The 21,284-nt window shown below is 46.9% G+C and overlaps 1 protein-coding gene across 1 annotated transcript in view; it reads left to right on the top strand.

The window, feature by feature from the left end:
- Positions 1 to 21,284, top strand: part of DSCAM (DS cell adhesion molecule) — a 590,499-nt gene that overhangs the window by 475,488 nt on the left and 93,727 nt on the right. The window contains exons 16-18 of the mRNA XM_039857643.1: positions 353 to 423; positions 17,878 to 18,118; positions 19,603 to 19,749. Coding sequence (XP_039713577.1) covers positions 353 to 423; positions 17,878 to 18,118; positions 19,603 to 19,749 — 459 coding nt within the window. The remainder of the gene's footprint in view (positions 1 to 352; positions 424 to 17,877; positions 18,119 to 19,602; positions 19,750 to 21,284) is intronic.

Genomic DNA, 21,284 nt, shown 5'->3' with positions numbered 1-21,284 from the left:
ACTTCTAAGGGAAAGAGGAGGGTTTTTAAAGCCACCACAGACAGAGTGTTGTAAAGGGGACATCTCGTTTTACCAGTTAACGCGCTCAGACTTGAGGTCCATGAACCGAGCTGTCAGACACATGGCGAGGATGAACACAGGGACAGTCCCGGGCCGTTGTTCCTGGGAGCGTGAAAGCCTGGGATGGGTGTGGTACGCGGCGACTCCTCCAGGTTGGCTTGCCCAGTGCGGCCGACGACGCGCATCTCTGGGCCGAGGTGGCCCGTCCCCCAGGCCTGCGTGCGGCTGCGTGGACTTCCGCCCACTCGGGGACTCGCCCGCCTCTAACCGGCCTCTGGGTGTTCTCTTCCAGCTCCTGACGGCCCCCCGCAGGAAGTGCACCTGGAGCCCCTATCGTCTCAGAGCATCAGAGTCACCTGGAAGGTAAACTGAGCCGAGACACCCGCATCTCGCTTTGCGAAACTAGATTAAAAGCCCTTCTCTTAGGAACCAGTATTCGTGTCCACATTTTGCATACGCTTTCAGCAAATTCTACAGCCACAGAGAGTGACGTTGTTGGTCTTATTTTTATTCTTTGAATCGTATTTGGATCCTGAGCGCTGGTCTGCAGACAAATGATGGAAAAGATGTGCCTGTCCGCTCCGCCCTTCCCACCCCGAGGGGGCCTTTCTCTAATCGCTTCTCCTTAGTGGCCACTCATGGTGGAGCAGGTGGACCACCGAGCTGGCAGGGAGGACGGGAGGCCTCGCCATGCCTCCGGCTGGCTGGGCCCTCAAGCGCGTCCCTCCACTTTGTCCCTGGTGACTGCTCTGCTGAGCCAGCTGCCGTCCGAGGCAGTGGTCCCCAACGTGTGTCCCACAGGGGCAGACTGGCCACTGGTCAGCTGGGGGCTTGTTACCAGCGCTGGGAGAGAGAGCCAGGGTGTAAATGCTGCAGCGGCCAGCATGTCGTTCCGTCTGGCAGACATGTTTTCATAGCCGAGCGTTCCCGGCGAAGGAAGCAGTCGGTTCACATTCTGGTGCAGGCGTCGCTGACCTGGTGGGCGAGGCTGCCTTGCGAATCAGTCGTCTCTTAATGCACCTTGGCCATACTCCCCTTTATGCCATGTTTTCCCTCGGGGAAGAGGGTGGCACCCCAGGGAGGCCTTCCAGGCACACACCTCCTGTAACCGTAAAAACCAAAGCCACTCACCTCTCGTTGAGCTTTTCCTTGGAGAGCCAGTTTCTTCATAAGGTGACAGGCGTCTGTAGCAGAAAGGGATTTTTGTCGTGGGGGCGGACACCACGCTTGGCGTTAACACGTTCGTGCAGGAAGCCCCACGGTGTCGGCTTCTTACAGCTCCAGGGACGAGTTGGACTCCAGCAGGCAGCGGGCTGTGACCGTCTGGCCGCTCAGACAGTGTGGCCGTGTGGTGTGGGGAGGGGTGTCGGCCAGCTCTGGGAGCACGTCCGCCAGCTGCGAGCATCGCTCACTGCATTACAAATGGCACTCGGCGAGTCCCAGCCAGCCCGCATCTCGGCCACTCTGCGCATGGGGTGCCGACCCACTCTGGCTTGAGTTAAAGGCTGTGATGTTTGACCCGCTCGCCCTCCTGTTCCCTTGCATTTTTGCCCCTGAAAAAGAACAGCTATTTCTGTGGCCCCTAAAGCTTTTTGGGTCCTGCCTGAGAGAGGTGTCTGTCCACAGACCTCTTAGAACTAAGCAGAGACATCTGTCCAGCCTTTGAAAGGCATCGCTTCCTATTTGTCTCCATAGCAAAATAGCAGCAAATGTCAGTCGATTGCAGTTCAGTTTCTTCTTAATGTCAAAAGGATGAATGTGGGGTGGGTTAAGAGGAAGCCTCGCTTCCATTAGATCGTGAACCGGTCCTAGCATGCTGTTCACGGGTCAGCGATCCATCTCTGGCTAGCGGCCAGCACGCGGGCGGATGGGGGTGTTAACGCCGATGAGGCCAGGCTGCCCGCTCGTTGGCCTGCTGTTTCACGCTGACCTGAGTATGTAAGGAAATTGCGTCACCGACTCAACCACATCGTATGCTCTTATCTACATCTCAAAGTACCTGGAAGCTGGGGCATGATGCTTAAAATAGGCCTTTATGTCATGGTATGAAGTTTCTAGATTTACTTTTTGTGTGTAAGGAGGTAACAGGAAAGGAAAAGAGACTAAAGAAAGGGAGAGATTGCGTCAGCCCAAGGAGGGAGCGCCACCACAGGCACCCAGGATGCACATATCGGGGGTCGTAGGACATCGAGGTCAAGGCAACTTGTTCAAGGTCAAGGGAAAGATGTGCCCCATGGAGGGACGCGAGATCAAAGGGAGAGAATGGCTCCGGGGTTTAGTGAGAAAACAGCCGTTTTCGATGCCAACTCTTTTAAAGGTCAGGGTGGTGGCCTGTTCCTGACACGCAGATAGTTGTGCAAACAGCATCTCTGTACCACGCGCCTTCTACTGAACGAAATGGACAACTTCCCTTTTTATTTCAGTTACTTCTTTCGCCAAGGAAAGTTTCAGATTTTTAAGTTTTCAAGTCTGGCACAGGTTGCCCATGGCCTCCCGACTATAGACCCAAACCCAAGAGACAGTCTAGGCTTGTGATGCTCTCCTTCCCCCATTGATAAGGGGCCAGGCAGGTGCCCAGAGCTGCCATCGTCTCTTTCTCCACTGCCATCGCTCACGGTGTTCACACATACCAGTCTCCCCTCCACCTGTCTAGTCCTGCCCGGCTGTCCTCATGAGCGTGTATGAATGTCCTGACTTATTTCTTAATCCTCCCTGTTACCCATCACTGTGCCAGCGGGCCATTTGGTTGCACCACTCTACTGTTCTGTGCTTCTAAGAGGCAGAGGGTGTCTCACTCACCTTTGAGTCTCAGCAGCGGGCACAGCTGCAGGAATGAATGAATGCATGAATGAGCGAGGGGGTGAGGTCATCTGTGAGGCACGAATGACAAGGCTGGCAACACACGTGTTCCCCTGAAGCATCACGTCTTTCAGACAGTGCCATGGAGACAGCATCCCAGCCATCAGGCTCTCCAAACGCCTGGCCATGATGCAGCAAGGGTCTAATGCACGAACAGCAAAACACCCCTGAGCATACAATGGTTGACCCCGACAGATACGGTCCTTGTTCAGCGTACCGGGCAGACCAACCACTTACTTATGGGTTTCTGCTATGGTTTATTGAAAAGCAAATCGCAGTGATGGTCCAAGAAACATGCAATAAGTTTTAGAGAAAATGGCCATCTGCACGTCACTTCAGAGTAAGCCCGCTAGACGAAGGCTAAGCACCAGCACCACACTTAATTATCTGTACAGTCCAAGGTGAAGGCTCGGAAAGGGTCTTAAATACTTTTACATATTTTGCGTTAAATAAAAATGCTAAGCAGTGCCTTAATGGGAACACGCGAGATAATGTAAGTGAGTCTAAATAAAATTTAAAAAGTAAATGATAATATTCATTCTCTCGCTCTTACTCCACACCCTTTGAAAAAGCAAAGGGTTTGCATAAGCAAATGTGGTTTACTATACTGCGTGCTTTTACTAGAATTATTCAAAATCAGAAAGACTATTTAAAGCTACAGATTATTGATAACCATCTAAGCACCTGAAAATCATAAAACTCAAGAATGCTTCGGTTTTTCAGAAAGTTCTTATTTTAGTGCATCTCCTAGGTATAACAATATTGACAGAACAAATCTGTTTTGAGGATGCCTCGCGCTCTCTTCCAGCCAGCCTCAGAATTAACTGATCCCATTTGAGGCAAATTAAGGACAATTTGATGCCTGCTTTTTAGTGTGCTCATAAAATAAAACCCTTAGTATATGCAATATTTAAGTTTTATTGATAGCTGAAAACATTTCTCCAGAGAGAAGTTAAGGCAAAGATTTTTTTTTTCCTATCGATGTAAATGTTTTGTTTTGTTTCAAATGAGAAATTGTTTTAGAGCCACAGGCTGTCCCAGAAATATGAAATTTTCAATTGCTGGAATATTGCCGTGCTGAAAACAATTGCCAAACTGATGACTCAGGATAGAGATCTGGAAAATAATTTTAGCACTTTCTTGAGCCTCAATATCATACTCTCCGGCCAAGATTTTATTTAGAACAAGCAGTTACAGAAGAGACATATGACTTCCGTAAAATATAAATATTGCATGTTCGGGGATATAATTAAGTTTTAGCAATCTGAAGAATACTTTTAGCTACAACTTTGTATCTCCATAGTCTCTGATAATTCCAACTAATTGAGGCATCATGACGATCTATGATAAGCTTCGGAGTTGAGCTTTTACCGTGGGATAATGGCGAAGTCCGCCATTTAAAACCAGTTATTACTATGACCTTCATAGTAATGATTTAGTAAACTACAGGCTCCACTTGACTCCTACATTTAAATCCCTCCGCCTGCAAAAACGGCACGCACGTTGGGAGAGGAACACCTTCCAGCCCCGGGATTCTGGGGAAAGCCATCTGCCCAAGCATTCGCTCTCTGCCCAGCACGGTGTCCATCTCGTGCGTGTATCGTGTCATTATATCTGTGCGCTGGACGTGTCCAGTTCTGTTCAGAGCGGGAGCCTGAAGCTGAAGGGACCAGCCCAAGATCTGAGGGCTCATGACCGTCAGAGGGAAGACCTCCCACCCAGGCATTCTGATTCTGCCTGTGGGCTTCTAAGCAACTGATAACTAATGTATGCGAAATGCCAAGACTGTGCCTCACACGCGGGAGAGTTCAACAAATAGTAGTTTCTTTTCCTATTCCTTCCAACTTCATGTTATAAATTTTCCTCGATGCCATTAAAGTTAGAGAAAATAGACAAAATGTACATCTTCGCCTGCAACCATTTTCTATCCAAATTATAAATTAACATCAGGGTGACTTGAAGAAATCAACATTCTTTGTTCCTATGTTGGTTGGAATTCAAAAGGGCTGCCTCGAAGTTAATTTTGCTTAATTTTTTTAACTCTGACTTGAATCCTTAGGCTATGAAAAATTATAAAAGTTTACATTTCTTTCTTGAACTAATCAATTGGTTCTAGAGTTGGATTTATAGCGGCTTTATTAAAAATCCTGACAACCAACATGCCTTACAGATCTTTAAGGAATTGTCAGCCCTTCTCGTCTTAAGAAGCCCGACCTCTTTCCCCTATAACAAGAGAATAAAAAACCAAACGGATCTCAAGTCTCTTGGTCAACCATATAGAGTAGGATTGTTCTTTCTCCACTTCGTATGGGTGACTAAACTGTAAGCTCTGTGAAGGCATATTTTGCTTGTTCACTCTATGCTCGATAGAATCACAGCGAGTATTTGTTAAATAAATACGTGAGCCACTCCCAGTGTTCATGTTAAAATATTTATATCAAGAGGGGTTGTTTTTTCTTTGGAAACCTCTGGAATCCTTAGAAAGCCCTACCTGACTATAATCACATCTCACTTTTTCATGCATATATAAAACATACAGAGACCTTTAATAACACCATTCATTGCTTATTTGCATCATTTCGAATGTATTCTGCCTCTCTCTTCACCTGCCCATTTAATTAGCCTTCTGGGCTTCGCCATATGATTGGCCTTCTCCAAAGACCCCAGTAACCATCCCAGAGCACAGCCTGCTCCGAGGGCCCTGGCTGGCCTCCCATCCTCAGCAGGCAATTCTCTTGGTTCCCTGCCTCAAAATACAGTGAGAAGATGCCGCCCACCTTTCCAAAAGCTGTACAGCCGCCAAGAGTGTGGGATCCAGGTCCGACACCCGGATGTGCTGGGAAGAGACACTGGCTGAGACTCAGCCCAGGAACCTTGTCTCCACTCAGTCCCAGTGGAAAGGTTGCACATCTCCAGCTAATTGGCCCTGACAGGACATAAATCGAACTTGGACTAAAGACTAGAACCAAGGCCATCTACATTCATCAGTTGGCATTCCTTTCAGATGGTTTCTTCTGAAAGCTTTACACGGAGCCTGGGTGAACCTGGGACAATGCGAGACGTTGAAGGGCAGGCACGTTCATCATTCCGTTTTAGAACAGTTAGGTTATAAACAGGGTCTAAACTATTAGGTTACAGTAGGTCAGGAGGCAAGGGTGGCATTTTTTCCTTTACTTAGAAAACATGTCATCGAAAATGCAAAGAAAAGATAATGAGTAGGAGCCATGAGGTTGCAACTAAAAAGGCACTCTGGACATTTACTGATGACCAGATGCAGGTCTTTCTCGATTTAGGACACCAGCATCACATTTTACAAGTGGACTAGATTCTAAAGTTGAGATACCAGGATTGCTAATGGCCGGGATGATATTAAAAATTACTTAATTGTCTATCAAGTACACTACCAGTAATTTTAGCCATGAAAACTTAATGTCATATATGTATAACCGTATAATATTTACGGTGCCAAAACGAATAGTATATGTAAAAATAGAACTTTACAACATGTTATTACTTTATGCATAAAGTAGGCTTAGCATAAGTTAAATGCATCTACAGCAAGTAAATTGTGTATAAGAATACTTTGACATAGCATAGAAAGGACTGGATTAGACTTCAAGAAAACCAGATAATTCTCTGATCTCTACATCTAACAAAAATGACCCTGAGCAAGTTACTTTATTTTCATTGCTGAAACCTGAACCCTTTTCACCCTGTGAGTCCTGTTCTTTGTCATAAACAAATAAATAACAGTCCATTTAAATGACATATTCTCTTTCCACTCAACTCACGGCACTGACTGGACAACCATGAGCACGAAGGCGGCGAGGGCACTTTAAAATACCTTGGTCGGTCCCTCGAGTAACAACCCAGACCTTGATCCCCGCCCTGGAAGCTGGCCACCCCCTCATGGCTCCGGACTGCATGGTCCTTTCTGATGACAAATACCACTCAGGAAATGTACATAACTATGAAATTTGCCTGCTAAAAAGAAATAAATGAAATATCTCTGTTCATCTAATTAAACGGATAGGTAGCGATGTTAAGGAAAGTTTTCAAAAGGCTGCCTCGTGCAGAGTTTTAGTGGTTCTCATAAAATGCAGACGTCACTATTCACAGAGGACAAACCTGAAGATCGAATGAGAGTGGACGGAACACAAGTACGACGGAAGAAAGCCACTCAGCCTAGCTGTGTAGTAGGCGGGACTGTCTAGGTTTGTGTAAGTTTCACTCTCCAAAGTTCGCACAGCAAGGAAATCGCCTAACGACACATTCCTCAGAAAGTGTCCCTGTCATTCAGCGGTGCGTGACCGTAAGTGAACTGAACGGCATCCACCGAGTGAGCGAATGCATGAACGTACACCGTTTCATGGGCTTCTCGTTTAGCCGCCATCATGCCGTCTTGCTGATGACAATCCCCACTGATCAGAGAAATCAGATAAGGGAGATAAGTTATTATATGGAGCACAGATTTAGAATGGAAAATCAAAGGAAAACCTATGTCCCATCGAGAATGCCACAGATCAGATGCCACCTGCTACGTCCTGGACACGTCTCCTAAGGCAGGGGGAGGCATCTGATGTCACTTGCATCATTTCAAATGGGCCGGACAAAGGTCTTCCAAGTTCTTTAGGGTATGTTTCAGGAGGAGCTCTACTCAGCCAGAGCAGCGTCAGCCAGCTGCCCTAGGAGATTTTTAATGCATCTAAGTTCCGCATTCTGTTTTCTTGGTAACATGGAGCAGAACAGAAAAACAACATATACTCTCAGATTCATGTCGCTGATAGAAATATTTAACTTCTGCGCTAAGATGTAACCAACTAACTATTTCAAGGTATCTTCCGTAATTTTTTTTTAAAAAACTAAACTCCTTTTAGTATTGAAAAGTTTGAAAACTGATCTTACGATGCCTGTAATGGATTTCTGCCATTGGGACATTTTTTTTTTGAAAATTTTGAGCTGGAGACTGAAAGTAAAAGTTCTTCATGCTTCAGTAATCACAGAAATACAGGAAATAAAACAATGGTATCTTTTTTAAAAGTATCTCTTTCTTGTTTTCCTGCCGGACACAATCTAAAATTAGAAATAAGCCCTATTTTTACTTGACTAATATAAGAATTCAGAAGGCGTACTGACTCTTAGAAGTGAGAATTCCCGGAAAAAGGAAGTGTGATTCGGGGAACTTGCAGTGTCGCCCCCACTCTGTGGCGCCATCCGCATTTGGGCACGTGTCAGGTGCATCCCCCCAAATTGTCCAAATGCTTCCAGCATGTTCCTGGCAGAGCAGAGTAGCCTATGTTTCAATGTCCTTCTCTCTCATTACCCATCCCTGCAGGTTGGCGCCTGAAATCCCCTTCATTAAGGCTAATGCCTTTTATTACCCAAGTATAGATAAGAGACAAAAGTCAATAACTACAGGAGCAATGCCATCCTATGCTTAAATTGTCACTAAGGTATGAATGGCAGCTCTCAAATCCATGGACAGAGGTCCAGGGTTGATGCAGACCTTACTTGTCATCTGATACAACACAGGTTAAAGTAGGCTGCCATCCTCCTTGCTGGGATGGCAGCCTACTCTATCAAACACGGAGCCCAAACCCTGGCCTTCCGCCACCCCTCCTCTGTCGATGGCACCTCTCTACCCACCACTCGTCACCTTCCATCTCCCACCCTGCCCCAACCTCGGCCCACCCAATGAGTTCGATTCTGCACGTGGCTTCGGTCCATCCCAGGGGGTCTGCAGACAATTTCTGTCAAGGGTCAGAGAGTAAATACCTTCGCTTTGGGGGTCTTAGGACTCTGTCTTAACTACTCGACTGGGCACAAAAAGCAGACACAGACAACAAGAAAGCGAGTGAGTGCAGCTGGGCTTCGCTTGGGCAAGCTGAAATTTGAAGCTGATGATTTTACGTGTCACAAAATATTCCTCCTCTTTTGATTTTCGCAAACATCTGAAAATGTAGAAAACTATCTGTTCTTAGCTAAGAGCCATATGAAAACAAGTGGCCAAATGGACTTGGCTCCAGGATGCAGCTTTACTAACCTGAGATGACACCTGGGGAGCAGGTGCATACAGGTGAAATAGGTCACCAGTAGCTTCCTCTAGTTGGCTCTTTGGGCAGAGAGTCAAAGCCCCGAGGAAATCTTTGCAGGTGTGAAGGCAGAGCCTCCCTGTCCTTCGACAGGTCCTCCGACACTCAGATCTTCAGTTCTTCTGGGCAGAAACCCTACTTAGAAGTTACAAAGAGAAGCTATTCAACAAATGTTTGTTGGTTAGAATGAATGAATGATAGTGTGAACGTATGAATGAAATGAGCGCCAAACACCAGTTTGGAAATTAAATACACAGAGTCCTGTTTTGCAGTAGCTAAGCTCAATTTCATCCTATCGCATTGTAAGAACCTGCTTCTAAATCTCCACATTTGTGTCCCAAGGCCACATATACCCTTGGCTGCCACCTTCTGCTCAGCTGTCAAGTCTGACTAGATTTTGGTGACTATTGGCTATAAAGCAAAGTTCTTAGCCTCTCAAGACAGTGCATACTTCGAACCTTCTGGCACACGTCATTATTTCCCAGGCCTGAATGAAAGAGCTCCTTTGTTCTAAGCACATCTCGTTGTCAGACCCTGTGTTCACTATTTGTTCCAGAACATGCCACCCCTTCATTCTTCTCTAGCTCTGATGAACAGCTTGGGGAAGGGAGTCAGGTGACCTACAGATCCCTCGTATAAGACCTGTGATACAGATAGTGTCTTTAGTCTAATGCGATTCTGAGAGGCCAAAATGAAAACGTGCTTTGAGGAAATGATGTAAGTCCTCCCCCCTTTCTGCCATCGTTCCCTCAAAATCCGTCGTTCGCCTAGAGAGGCTGCGCTGTCCACCCCTGGTGGGACCAATGGCAGTGCCCTGTCCAGCCAAAGTGTCGTCCATCCCCCTCCAGCCAAGCCCCCATGGGGAGCAGAGTCCCTCGGCTGCTGCGAGGCTCTCAGCCCCGTGAAGGCCTCACAGTCTTATCTGCTTTCACTTCCTTTTGCTCTGCAGAGAGTGACCAGGACATTGGGTTACTGGTGACCCGTAGGATCAGAGAAGGCATAGTCACTGCTTTTCAACTAAACCATCCAGCCCCAGTGAGGCTGATGCCAAACCTTTTCATGACTCCTCAGTGCCGACAACGCTGGTTCTCAGACTCGAGCACGCCCCAGAATCCCCTGGGCAGCTTGCTAGAACACGGTCCCTGACTCCAGTGTGTGTCTCTGATTCCGAAGGTCTGGGTGGGACCCCAGTGTTTCTCTAGCCTCCTCTACACTCCCGCCGTCCCCACGAGCCCCACAGATGTACCTCCATTAGGGGCCACCCAGGGCAATTCTCCACTCCTGGGTCAGCTCTTAGTCCCTGCCCTGGGTGCAGCTGTGGGTGCTGACTGCTTTTGCCTCTCCTCAGCCAGGGCTGGTCCTCCTCGAGGCTCGGATGACACGCCCCTTCTCTCCATTTCTGTTTGGAAAAGGCATGTCTCCCTTTTCTCTTCCCCAATACTCTGCAGACCTTCAGCACGGCCAGCACCACGTGCCCCTTTAATCCGTGATGCCTTGTACAGAACAGACACACCACTGCTTGGCCGTGAAATCTAAGGAATCCATCCACTGACCGTTACTGAGTAGCAGCTGTAGTAGACGCTGAGGGGCAGGGCAAGGGGCTGGAGGAAGTCCGTGAGGATGGAAAAGGCAGCCCCCACCCCTGTAATAAAAGGGAACTGAGGACAGGTTATATTTCAAAGGAATTTGCAGGAATCTAAAAGGAATTTTCAATTCATTTTTCAACTGAATTACTCGACATGCAGGAGCAATGCGGTGCTGTTGGGATGCGGGATTCTGCAGTCGGGGCTTGTAGCTCTGCAGTCCACAGGTGGACCTGGCACTGAGCGAAGCCCATGGGCCTGCGGTGGGACAGGGAAGGGGGCTGTGCAGGCAGCAGGACCTGGCTGCCGGGTAACCCAAGAAGAGGGGCCTGTCCCAATCACTCACACCCATGATGGTGCTGTGAGCACTTGCACGTCTCTTTAAAGAGTGAAGAATCGACCACGGGCAGCTGGCAGGCTGATTTGGATGGACATAGAAAATACAGGCACTTGCAAACTGCGCAAATGAATTGACACGGTGCTACTGTTGTCATGGAGATCAAAAGAGATCCTTCCCTAAAGGAAGTGGGGGGGGAGGGAGGGATTCGGAGGCTGGAGGAAGGGCACCTGGGCGGGTGGAAGAAGGCTGTCTAGAGAGACCACGGGAGGAAAACGTGCCGGGCTGGAAAGGGGCGAGAGAGAGCCACAGACGGCAGATAAATGAGACAAACGGAAGGAAGCACAGATCATTACGGGGTCCAAAGAGAAATGAAAGCAAGAGAAGAATTCAACGTGGAAAAACAATTCTTCTGTGAGAAACATTACAGAGAGTGGAAATGCCTTCTCTTAGGATTGCAGTCCATTCTAAGGGATTGAGAGAAGGTCAAAGCAGAGCATTCGCCTATCGAGTGGTCTGTAAACACCCACAACCCCCTGCGCAGACCTGGTCTCAGATAGCCGAATTCTTGACTGTAGAGAGAAGGGAGTCCTCTTCCTCTTTAGCTTTGTATTTTTTTTCCCTCTCACTTACTTTCCAAAGCCTTCCTTTACTACGTACTGAGAGGACTGGTTCCAGATTTGCTATACATCTGTAGATCTGTCTTAAATGGCCCTTATTGAAAACACATATAACCCACCGGCTGGCTGAACAAGCTCTTGTTTTAAGAAAGAAAAAAAAAAAAAAGGATGACATTGTCCAAATAAATTGGCTCTGCGGAGGCTATTTCTTTGCTGATGGGCCTGGGAAATAAAGCGGACCCCTCCAAATCCTGCCTGGGTCTCTCATGCATGGCTCGTTATGCTAAGTGACAGCGTGAAAGCCAGCTCTCGACTCGAATCCACAATTCCAGGCTGCCGCACGTGGCTCCCAGGAGCCCCTTCCATTCTGGCTGACCCAGGGGCTTCTAAACTGGAGCCTCTGACCTGCAGCTGGGTCGCGGGTCTGCAGCCCAGGAATATCTTCGGTCTTTATTCTCTTCCCAAGAGCCCCTTATCCAGTCAGATTATAAACCTGCGGCTGAGGCCATTCTTACCCATCGCTTTTGCTGCACCTCATAAATGCTCAAGACCATTTTCTTCATTATCCACAAAATGTTTTCTGAGACTGTCCCCTGTTTCAAAGCCCTGACAGGGACAAGAAAATGGGAGAGATGTCAAACACGTTTGCGGGAAGCCTCACGCTCCTGGAGCTTGCAATCAAGTCCTTAGACGCCAGACATTTGACATGGAATGGTGGCCGCAAGAGGAGAAGGAAGTGGTCGGTTCCTGCTGAGTGGCTGATGGGTGGGCGAGGGCCATGGAGAGAGAGGACAGGATGCACTGGATGGAGGCGGTCGTAGGCAACGTCCCGATAAGCTGACGCCGAGCCGGTTGTGGAGAATGAGTTGGGTTTGATCGTAGAAAGGAGGAAGAAAAGCAATTTCTGATGGGGGCTTTCATGGGATGGAAAAATGTAAGAGAGTTGGACTTTCCGTGCTTATTCAGAGAGGCTCCCAGGTCAAACACACAGGGAGCATTAGCCTGGAAGGACCCCCGCATGGCTGAGCTCTCATGACAAGCACTGCTGAGATTTAGGGGGAGCGAGTGCACGGCCCAAGTGGTTTCTTAGAAAATTTGTCTTCTCCAGTATCATGCAACCCAGATTCAGAATATTCTTCAAGGCCCCCTACCTGATTTCTCCTTTCTTCCAACCCCACTATTACTCCATTCGCTTAATTTCCTGAAAGCAAATAATTATTTTTGACCCATTTTGTCAATTGTTCTTTGATGCTACTTAACAGCTGGAGAATAGTGCTCCAGAGCTGTCTTCCCATTAGGATGACTTCTCTACAGACACAAGCCAACCATCTTCTTGATTCCAGAAAGACACTTGCTCCAAGCAGAAATGTTTAAAGCACCATCAAAAACAATTTGTAAAGGGCATTACATCCTGACTTGTCTTAGGATGGTATGAAGCCCATTGCCAGACAATTGGCTTAAAGTGGTCCACGCCCCGATCCTGCTGGCTCGTAGTCTACACAACTCAGAGAGCACCTCCAGGGACAATTTCAAAAGACTCTGGAACTTAAACAACAGCCCCTAAAATTTCCTACACTTCCTGTGCAAAATTCCTGTATTCATAGACTTAAGAGATCTGTGTTTTTAGTATGTTCTCAAGGATTTCTTTAATGTAAACACATCTCTAAATTCAAACCTGACTATTCAGCCTACGAATTAATAATAGAAACTTAAATTCTGCCTGACATAGTTAGAATTTTTGCTTACTTTAGTGCATGAAAACATAATACTTTCTCTTTATGTGATTTGTTAGATTGTTCTTAGATTTAAAAATGCTGTGTTTAGTGTACGTTTACAACCTAATTAACAAGCTTTGCAAAAAGGAGACAACTGAATACAACTCTTAGAAACACCTGGGTTAGAATTCCAACTCTACACTTACTTTGAGGAAGATATTTTAACCTTTTTGCCCTTCAGTTTGTTCATGTTGGGGATGATAAGGATAACGAGACTTCTCAGGGTTGTTCTGAAGATACATGGGGAAAGGCAAGAGTTCGATAGTGATGCGGGTGGTGTAATGAGAGAGCTGGCTTCCTGATGGTGATGCTTGTGGTCATGGCGACGGTGACAATGTGCTGGAGGACTGGAGATTGTGGCAGTGATTCGCTTGTCGAGGTAGAAATGAGAATGGGCGTAAAGGTGGTAGAAGGGGTACGGGTGGAGGTGGTGTTAGATAACGAATGGTGTTGTCAATGATGTTGGTACTAGTGGGAGCAATGTTGATGGCGGTGATGGCAGAGATGCTATTGGTGCTGGTGGTAGTGATAACGCCGGAGGGGTGGCATGTGGTTGGTAGTGACGGTGCTGGTGATGCTGGTGATGGACGTCATGGTGGTAAGGCAGGTGGCGATCCTGGTGGCGGATGCGTCGCCAGTGGTGAGGCTAGTGATGAAGGCGGTGGTGATAAAGCAGGCGGCGATGAAGGTGGTGCTGATGCTGGTGATGGCAGTGGTTGTGATAGGGCAGATCAGCGTTAGTTTAATAAGTGGCGTTGGCGTTGGCGTTGGTGATGGTGATGGTGATGGTGATGGTGATGGTGATGGAAGCTGTGGTGATAGAAGTGGTGAGTATTGATGGGCAGTGGGCATCATGGTGGTGGCAGGGGCTGGTTATTGTAATTGAATTCGAAAGATAAATAATCTAAGTAAAGGTAGCATGATTTCAGCATGCTACCTTTTATTAAAACAGCTTTATCGGGATGAAAGTAACATGCCATAATATTCACTATTTTAAACGTACAATTCAGTGGCTTTTCATTTGTTTACAGAGATATGTAGCCATCACTAGAACCTAATTTTAGAACATTTCAATCACCCACAACAAAACCTCATACCCATCAGCAGTCCCTCCAAACTCCCCCCACACAACCTTTTTTAGATCGTTTTAAAATGTTCTGGGAGCCAGCGATCTATGGAATCGCAAGCGCATGATGGATTCGTGAGAAAAATCTATCACTTCTTTCTCAGGTGCAACAATTCTTTCTGCATGATAAGTATAGATGGGATTAGAACTATGAAAAAATGTGGAATCACCACTATCTTCAAATAGCTCGTAATTCTATTCAATATACGTCTCTTCAAAACAGGAACATTAAGAGAACTGGAGAAGAGCTCTCTTGTTTGTTCCTTGCGATAAACATAGTCCCTTAAGTCACCATATCATATGGCACATCTAAAAGAATCATAGCAAAAAATCCTACCTCATTAACAGGCAATTGAAACACAATCTAATTAAAATAAGACAGTCACCCACTACTAGGGCTTGAATCTAATAAACTTAAAAAACAGATAAAATGTATCACAGAGGTACTTAATACAGTATTGGTGGTAGAAAATTGGTAATACAAAACAACGATATCCCCAACAGCGGAAAAATGATTAAATAAAGCATCAATATATGGAATATGATTTTTAAAGACTGTGAGGGAAACATGGGAATATGATCCTGATAGCATATTAAATGAAATGTATCAAACATCAAATCCCAGAGTATGAAGACAACCATGTGAAAAAAAACTTCAACTTCGCTTTCGTCAATAAATATTTACCAAAATGTGAATAGCTATTTCATAGGAATGGTGGCTGAACACTTATATTATAAAACAAAAGAAAATAATTTTCCTACAAATATTTTTGCAGAAGATAAGCCAAAAAAAAAAAAAAAAAAAAAAACTCTTCATGTCATTCTAGAACTAGCAGGACTAAAATTTAGTTCTAAGAAAAATGTAAAATACGTTGTATTTTTACAAAATATTGAACCTGACCAGAAAACACCTGTATTGTCTATCATAATTAAGCTAGTTAGAATGTGTTTTTACCCATGAGAGAGAGAAAAAGAAAGATTTCTCCACCTACCTAAGCAACCAGATCGCAGGCATGATGAATCCTAAAGGTGAGCAAGCAGGTCCCTCTACTTGCAGAAGGTTTCGCTAAATTGAGTGTTGCGCGCAAACATTTTCTTGTGGGCATTTCCCCCACTTTGTTCTTGGCCTGACTCCACAGCCTCGGTACTGGGATCCTGACTTGGTATCTTAGGGAGGCTTAAAGCCTCACAGGGAGTCATTTGAAACATTAGAATACTTAATGGGTTTAAACCTAGTTTAAATATATATATATATAAACCTACATATATATATATATATATATATATATATATATATATATAAACATATATATAAACATATATATGTTTATATATATATATAAACACATATATAAACCTAGTTTAATATATATGTATATATAACTTATATTTGTTCACTGTACTTAACATTTAAAAACTATGAAATAGGAGAAATGTCTGTTTCAAATTTGACTTTTAGATGACTTTGGCAGGAAAATTAATTTTATTAATTAATTGAATGATACAAATGCAGTTCAGTGGCTGTAGTGAAACAAAGTCTGGGTAACGAAATTCTCGAAATCTAAAATCTTTATATCCGATTTCAAAGCAAAGTGAGGAGGCATCGTTCATTAGTGCAAAAATAGGACTGCACAGACATGTGCTTATAGTTAAGAAAAGTGTGAGCTCTTACGTCACACTGTGCTCTTAACTGTGCCAACCTTACTGAAATAGTCATGGTATACTTGACTGTCCATTGATATCTATCAGCACCGTGTTTATGCATGAAATCAGACTGGTCAAGAAAAACAATGGGAATCCAAGAGAACTGTAAATGAGGAAACTTCCTTTAGAAAGAAATGCGATTTTACTGCTCTTGTGCAGTTCAGACTCACACCTAAGGATAGCCGGGGGCATCTAATTCCACCGGGAGGTTGGCATATTAGGCAAACCCATACAGATTTGCTGAATTCCTTCATGCTGCCATCCGCTCACAACCTCCCCCTGCCTTCTCCCGGTGTGGACTCCCCTCCTTCACATTTTGCTGGTGCTGGAGGACTAGCCCCACCAGGCAGCTCCACCCTGTCTCACCTGTGCTGTGCGGTAGGCACACCCTGCTCCGTTCTAGCCCCGCCCCTTTCTGCAGGCTCCACCCAGCAACCCTCCCCTCCACTTCCGGGTGGCCTTCCGTCCTTCTAAGCCCACCTGGGGTCCCCTCTTCTGGCTGTTTCCCGCTCTCCTTGCGCCACCCTTGAAAGCCTGCTGGCCTCCGCCCAGTACTGCAGCTGTGACTCTTAAGATTTCTGCAGTTCCCTAAGTGTTTGTTTCGTCTCCACTTGGATTGTAAACATTTTCAGGGCAGAGAAAGCATTTCAGAGCCCAGAGATTCTAAAATCCGTAGTTCGTATTCACATACACACATGTGCACACACATACACACTCACATACACACGTGCACACGTAATCACATGCCCACACACATATGGTACACTCACGCACATCCACACAGACATAACGCACGCGCGCGCACACACACACACACACACACACTGTTGACTGCCTGGAAGCCTACAAAACCTTTATTACTTTAGAACATCGTTTGGGTGGTGTTCTTATCCTTGAAGAGTCTGGTTTCTTAAAAAAGGCACATCGACCAGCCATAACCGTGCTGTCTGTGACTCAGCAGACCCTCTGCCATCAGCAGAGCGAAGCCAGCGTCGCCCTGGCCAGTTCGGGCCACCGCAAGATAATTCCGAAATGGTTTGGGCCTTGAGGAACGAGGCTTGCCTTCCCATCGGCAGTGGACTCCCCTGCACATCTAGCTTTCAACCCGGCATGTCCCCCAAGAGAGCAAGCGTCGCCAGGGCAGGGGCCTTGAAAACAAGCCAACAATCTGGCAGGAGGGCCAGCGCCGCCGCTTCTGCCGGTGAATCCGGGAGGATCGGAGTCACCGTGCGGTGTACGCATGCCGAGGCGCCACCGACGCCACCCGCCGTGGCGATGCCCCCTGCAGGTCCGCGGTGGCGGCAGCACGGAGGGGCTGAGAGCACAGTCTCCGCCGCCAGACGCCCCTCTGCCCCGCGTGTCCGTGTGACCGCCTCTGTCAACCGTGCGTCGCGGCACTGCAGTGTCGCCGGGGTGTGGGGAGGGCCGGGGCTATCAACCCAAGGCAAGGAAGTGCGTGCACCACCAGCCGGAAGTGGGTGCACCACCAGCCGGAAGTGGGCCCACCACAAGCGGAAGTGAGCGCGTCACAAGCCGGAAGTGGGCACACCACCAGCCTGCACTGGGTGTGAGGGGCTTGTACTAATGTCATTACCCTTGCTGCACCTGTGGTTATCAGCACCCCGTTATTCGGTTTTATTTTGGTGTCCCTAAGAAGCGGGCGGGTGCTCGTTTCCCTCCTGTCCAGTATTCTTTAGTGTGTTTTTTTCTTTCCCGTTCAGGCTCCCAAGAAACATTTGCAAAATGGGATTATCCGAGGCTACCAGATAGGTTACCGCGAGTACAGCACTGGGGGCAACTTCCAGTTCAACATTATCAGTATCGACACCACTGGGGACAGCGAGATTTACACCCTGGACAACCTAAACAAGTTCACGCAGTACGGCCTGGTGGTGCAGGCCTGCAACCGGGCCGGGACGGGGCCTTCTTCTCAGGAAATCATCACCACCACCCTCGAGGATGGTAGGTTCCGGGGACCGCGGCTCGTGGCTCGCGATTTCCGGTCGCACCCTGGGACCCCGCAGCCCGGCCGCCTGCCGGCTCTGCAGCGACAAGGGGGCTGTGCCTTCGGGGTCCGGGGTTCCTAGTGGGCAGGCTGGTCCTCATTAACCCGAGGACCGCGCTGATTCGCCGCCCCGCCCCTTGACGGATCTTGACCGCAAAGCCCAAATCCATGCATAAGAATTGGGTGTGTTCCCAAGTGAAACCAAGGCTCTCTGTGACTGCAGAAGTCTGACCAGAATGTACAAATCCGATTTTCTAAGACTTCCTCCCAAATCGATGTTAAGGAGAATTTTTTTCCCCCCTTTTTTATGATTGCTTTCTATTTTCAAGCTTTCGGAGACCAGAGAACAGGAACAGGTGGACTTCCTGGAGCAAATCTCGTGGTGCCCGAGCGCCCCCTAGTGGCCATAAATAATTAATTCTCATTTCTACCACGACCTGGGGGAGACCGAAAACAGACCTAAAATCTCGGGTTTCCAGTCGTGCTTGAAAAGAGAGAGAAAGCCTGGGGTGCTGAGACACAGTCTTTTAGATAAGATATGGATTTAACTGCAGCAAGTTTGCATTGCAATTATCTCTTGTGCAATTAGCCACTTGGTCATAGGCTTGAGGAGGCACAGGGTGACTTCACATCTATAATTTCTGACAATTTTAATGGAAATAGAAGTCTTAGATAACCAGGAACTTGAAGACTGGGATTTTCTTTTCCTCTTCATAATCTTTGCATTAGTGATTAACAGTACCCTTGGGTTTATGCTTCGATGCTCATTTTTCATTGATGCATATGGTTCGGTCAATATTTTTGTCTCCTCTCCTAGATACGGCATTGAAGGTTTGCATAAGTTCAATATGAAAAATATTTCAGATATTCTTCTCATCTGTATATTAGTCTATTTTCTCTTTTTTCCTCTGACATAATACAGCATTGAAAGGAAGGCTGGGGATGCGGGTGGGATAGTGAATAAGCTATGATTACATGTCTGCTTTTTAGTACTTTTCAATAGCTAGTCTTCCAGTTTATGTGCAAGATATTACTAAATAAAGAGAATATACTGTACAAAGTAAATGCAACTTAAAGCAGTAACTTACAAGAGTAGCGGGACACTAAGCCAGACCAGCAGTGGCCATTGTTCATACACTAAGATCAGAAACATTCTCAGTTCCTTAAGCCTAGGACGACCTCCTTAAAAGTGAGGTAGTTCAGCTGGAAAGAGAGACTGGGGACGTCTGTTAGAACATACGCATAAACTCATGATACTCTACCGAATTATCATAATGTTTGTATAGGGGGAATGGTACTCATTTTCCTTCACTTTGAGAATTAAGTGTAATTTTTTTCTTTTGCTTGCACATTGAAATAGTAAACTAATGTTGCTTATTCATCATTGTTCTGATCATGAAAGCACCCACCGTTGTTACAGATCCTAATTATTTAATTTCAGTGCCCAGTTACCCCCCTGAAAATGTCCAAGCCATAGCAACATCACCAGAAAGCATATCAATATCCTGGTCCACGCTTTCCAAGGAAGCACTGAATGGAATTCTTCAGGGGTTCAGAGTCATTTACTGGGCCAACCTCATGGACGGAGGTAAGAGGATTAAACCAGGGCTTTGAGTTTGTCCCAAAAGATATGCGATGAGATTTGCAGGCTCCCATCCTAATGCGGGATTCTGGATGTGGCAGGCATCTCTTTATCACTGAGCACTTTCCTCTTTTCTCTGTGTCGTTCTGTTCTTATCTCTCATCTCACATGTTAACAGGTGCGCACAGCAGTTTAAAGCATTACATTCCTTCGAAAAGCAGTTTGAGGTCTAGGAGGGGGCGGCCCTTGGGAAATCTAAGCATGGATGCGTTTTCCTAATTATGAGTATCTCTGTCAAGCCTCTGCAGGCAGCACCGAAACCTTGATCTGTATCTAGAAAGTTCTGTGTGATGTGTATCTTGCGAGGCTGACTTCTTCCTAGTCCCCAATAGACTCAGCAGAAAAACTTCTTCAGTTCCTGTAGTTGGATTTCAGAGGAGCTCGGAAGGAATGCCAGATGCCTGGACCCTCCTGTTCGTCTCCTTCCTTTCCTGTTTCTTCTTCCCCTCCCTCTGCTTCTTTTGCCACATTCCTCTTCTTGTTTCTTTGCGTTTATTTCTTCCCCCTCTAGTTGTAGTACAGAATTTCTCCTGTTTAGGCAGGACTTTGATTGAGAGAGTGCCTGCTCAGATGGCGGCAAGATTGGGGCCAAAGTGTCTTGGGTGGAACACATGTCAGTGTCTTTGCTGTCAGATGGTCCGTTGCAGAGCCAGGCTGACGCCCCCTGTGTGAGCATGACAGGTGCACATCTGCAATGCAGCCCCCGGCAGGAGAGGCCTCCCAAGGTGTGCCCACTGTTTATGTGCCAAGGGAACTGTGCCCACTGACGCTATGTCCACTGATGCTTGAGAACACGTCACACACACACACACCCTCACCGTCCCCTGCTCTCCATTCCCCAGACTCTTCCTGTCCCCCCGTCCCTGGGTCCTGCCTCCTCTCTTGCCTGGGGCTCCTCTCAGCCCCTCTGACTGGGCATGGCCTCCTGGTGGAAGCTCACCTCTGAGTTTGAGCAAACACAGCCAGGGCTCCCAGGTGTATCCCACTCCCGCTCAAGACCCCCTGGGTCTGCTCTGCCCAGCAGGTCACTGTTCCACCCAGGTAACAAGGTAGCAGCGGTTCCAGAGTAGAGGAAGGAAGGCACATTAGCAATACTGGCATAATTTGCTAAGTAAATAGCAGTGTCTCAGCCTTAACTATTTATGTCTGTAACCAGATTTGCTTCTTGGGGCTGAGGGCAAGACCCATACCCTCTCAATGTCCAGTGTGGCACCTTGCACAGCACCAGGCACTGGAAGGCATTCTGTAAAGAGTCACCTGCTCAATCCTAGAGCAGGCGTGTTAGCCAAGCACATACTCCATGCTGGGCTCATGCCAGACGCTGAGGATGCAGCGTCTACCCTGTTGGAAATACAAGACCAGTGAGCCAGGGAGGACCTCGTGAACATAGAACCGCAGCCCCGTAATGCACAGCCAGCCCCCCTAATGGACAGATTAGAGTGGTCGATTCTTCCACAACCTCACGCTCTCCTCCCGAAAAA

The sequence above is a fragment of the Pteropus medius genome, unplaced genomic scaffold (assembly GCF_902729225.1).
Source record: "Pteropus medius unplaced genomic scaffold, Ma_sr-lr_union100, whole genome shotgun sequence".
Classification (NCBI taxonomy): Eukaryota; Metazoa; Chordata; class Mammalia; order Chiroptera; family Pteropodidae; genus Pteropus; species Pteropus medius.
Note: the sequence above shows the minus strand (reverse complement) of the source record. Positions and strands in the feature narration are given on the sequence as shown.